Here is a 2,794-nt window from a genome sequence, read left to right as displayed (position 1 = left end):
CTCGGCTCACTGCAACTTCTGCCTCCCAGGTTCAAGCAATTCTTCTGCCTCAGCCTCCTGAGTAGCTGGGACTACAGGTGCGTGCCACCACACCCGGCTAATTTTTGTATTCTTAGTAGAGATGGGGTTTTACCATGTTGGCCAGGATGGTCTCGATCTCTTGACCTCGTAATCCGCTCGCCTCGGCCTCCCAAAGTCCTGGGATTACAGGTGTGAACCACTGCACTTGGCCACTTTTAAAATAATATGGACTATACCAGATAAAAGGGCAAACACATTACCAAACTAGTCCCATATAAAAAAATACAAATTTGGAAAGCGTTCTATTTTTTTCTTTTTGAGATGGAGTCTCACTCTGTTGCCCAGGCTGGAGTGCAATGGCATAATTTTGGCTCACTGCAACCTCTGCCTCCTGGGTTCAAGGGATTCTCCTGCCTCAGCCTCCTGAGTAGCTGGGATTACAGGTGCGCGCAACTGCACGCAGCTAATTTTTATGTTTTTAGTAGAGACAGGGTTTCACCCTGTTGGCCATATTGGTCTCGAACTCCTGACATCGTGATGCACCTGCCTTGGCCTCCCAAAGCACTGGGATTACAGGTATGAGCCACTGCACCCAGCCAGCATTCATTTTTTTAACAACCAAAGGAAATGGTATATAAAATGATGTGAAGTACTATTTTACATCTAAATTCCGTATTATTGAGATAGTGGTGGAAAAGAGGCATGTACAGGGTGCCTTTCTCCAAGCAGCCTAATCTGTGGACTTTCTCTAGAAAACATGACAGAAAAAGCCAAGGCAATGCTTAGTCTCTGACCAGAGAAAGCCACTTCTAGCACCAAAACTAAGGAAATAATTCAAGTGGCTCAAAAAGGTATATGTAAGAGTTAATGGCAGCATAAGCTAGAATACCAGAAACAGTAATAAGAAAAATCATTTTTTCTTGGGTCTGGTGACTCACGCGTGTAATCCCAGCACTTTGGGAGACTGAGGCAGGTGGATCATGAGGTCAGGAGTTTGAGACCAGCCTGGCCAACATGGTGAAACCCTGTCTCTACTAAAAATACAAAAATTAGCTGGGCATGGTGGTATGTGCCTATAATTCCAGCTACTTGGGAGGCTGAGGCAGGAGAATTACTTGAAACAGGACCCGGGAGGCAGAACTTGCATTGAACCAAGATCGCGCCACTGCACTCCAGCCTGGGCTACAGAGTGAGACTCCCCATCTCAAAAAAAAAAATAAATAAATATATAAAAATCGGTTTTTAAAGCTGTAATGATAAACATGAAAAAACAGTAATAACATAAATATAAAGAGACAAACTATACCAGTTATAGCAATATAAAATATGTACATACATACTCAGAACTTAAAATGAAAACAGAATAAAGAAACCATAGGTAATTTTACTGTTAGTATAATGTTTTGTAATGGGAGCTTATCTTTTTATTCAAAATATCTGTTTTTAAATATATTCCTAACTTAAAATAGCATTTTAGTAGTATATTATGAAATAGAACACATACCTGATACTCGTCTATTAAATCTGCTAGGAACTGGAACTGCAAAATAAAGAAGCAACATTTAGTCATTATGTCACCAGGCCCCATTTTTATCCTCCCGTTTTGCAAAAGTCTTTTACAATAGACCTAAGCCCCTCAAAACCAAGCGGTGGGTCAGTTCATAGTCTTCCATACTCAATCACAAATAGTTGTTCAATGTGATATTAAGACAATACAGAAAATACAATATTTATTTGAAAACAAACTCTTTATAACTTCAATGTACTCAACCTGGCAATTTTATTTCTGCTCACATCTATATTCCATCTAATTTGTATCATTTCAACTGAATAAGAAGTCTACCAAATTTATTGATATGATATAAAGCAGTGAAATTTTCTTCCTTAATATTCTTTCAGTCAGGTGAGGTGGCTCACGCCTGTAATCCCAGCACTTTGGGAGGGCAACGAGGGCAGATCACTTGAGGTCAGGAGTTCAAGACCAGCCTGGCCAACATGGTGAAACCCCATTTTCTATTAAATATACAAAAAAACCGGCCAGGCATGGTGGCACATGCCTGTAATCCCTCCCTACTCAGGAGACTGAGGCACAAGAATCACTTGAACCCCAGGAGGCAGAGATTACAGTGAGCTGAGATTGTGCCACACTGCACTTGAGCCTGGATGACAGAGGGAGACTCTGTCTCAACAAATACATAAATTTCTTTAAAGATAATCCTGGGGGAGGGGGAAGGGAGACAATCCCCAGATTTGCTAGATAATAGTATATATATTGCATTTAAAAATAACTTAGGTCAGGCGCAGTGGTTCATGCCTGTAATCCCAGCACTTTGGGAGGCCGAGGCAGGCAGATCACCTGAGGTCCGGAGTTTGAGACTAGCCTGGCCAACATGGTGAAACCCAGTCTCTACTAAAAGTAAAAAAAAGTAGCCAGGTATGATAGTGCATGCCTGTAATCCCATCTACTTGGGAGGCTGATTCAGGAGAATCCGTTGAACCCAGGAGGTGGAGGTTGCAGTGAGCCAAGATTGAGCCACTGCACTCCAGTCTGGGTGACAGAGTGAGACTCCATCTCAAAATAAATAAATAAAACTTAAAGAGTATTAAACTGAAATTAAAAGTCAATTAACTATTAAGTTATACTCCCTCTTCCCCCCAGCAATATGGGTAAGTTTTCACCTGCCCATGGACAGTACGTTTGTCAGAAAAATATACATCTTTATGTCAAAAAAAAAAACCCACAGACTTTTCTGTTTGGTTTTTTTTTTTTTTT

General features: G+C 40.9%; 1 protein-coding gene across 2 annotated transcripts in view; it reads right to left on the bottom strand.

The window, feature by feature from the left end:
* Window positions 1-2,794, bottom strand: part of PRKAR2A (protein kinase cAMP-dependent type II regulatory subunit alpha) — a 99,382-nt gene that overhangs the window by 54,302 nt on the left and 42,286 nt on the right. For both annotated transcript variants that reach the window (XM_017510268.1, XM_017510197.2), the window contains exon 2: window positions 1,526-1,561. In XM_017510268.1, coding sequence (XP_017365757.1) covers window positions 1,526-1,561 — 36 coding nt within the window. The remainder of the gene's footprint in view (window positions 1-1,525; window positions 1,562-2,794) is intronic.

The sequence above is a fragment of the Cebus imitator genome, unplaced genomic scaffold (assembly GCF_001604975.1).
Source record: "Cebus imitator isolate Cc_AM_T3 unplaced genomic scaffold, Cebus_imitator-1.0 Scaffold0, whole genome shotgun sequence".
Lineage (NCBI taxonomy): Eukaryota > Metazoa > Chordata > Mammalia > Primates > Cebidae > Cebus > Cebus imitator.
This window is presented reverse-complemented; position numbering and strand designations above follow the sequence as displayed.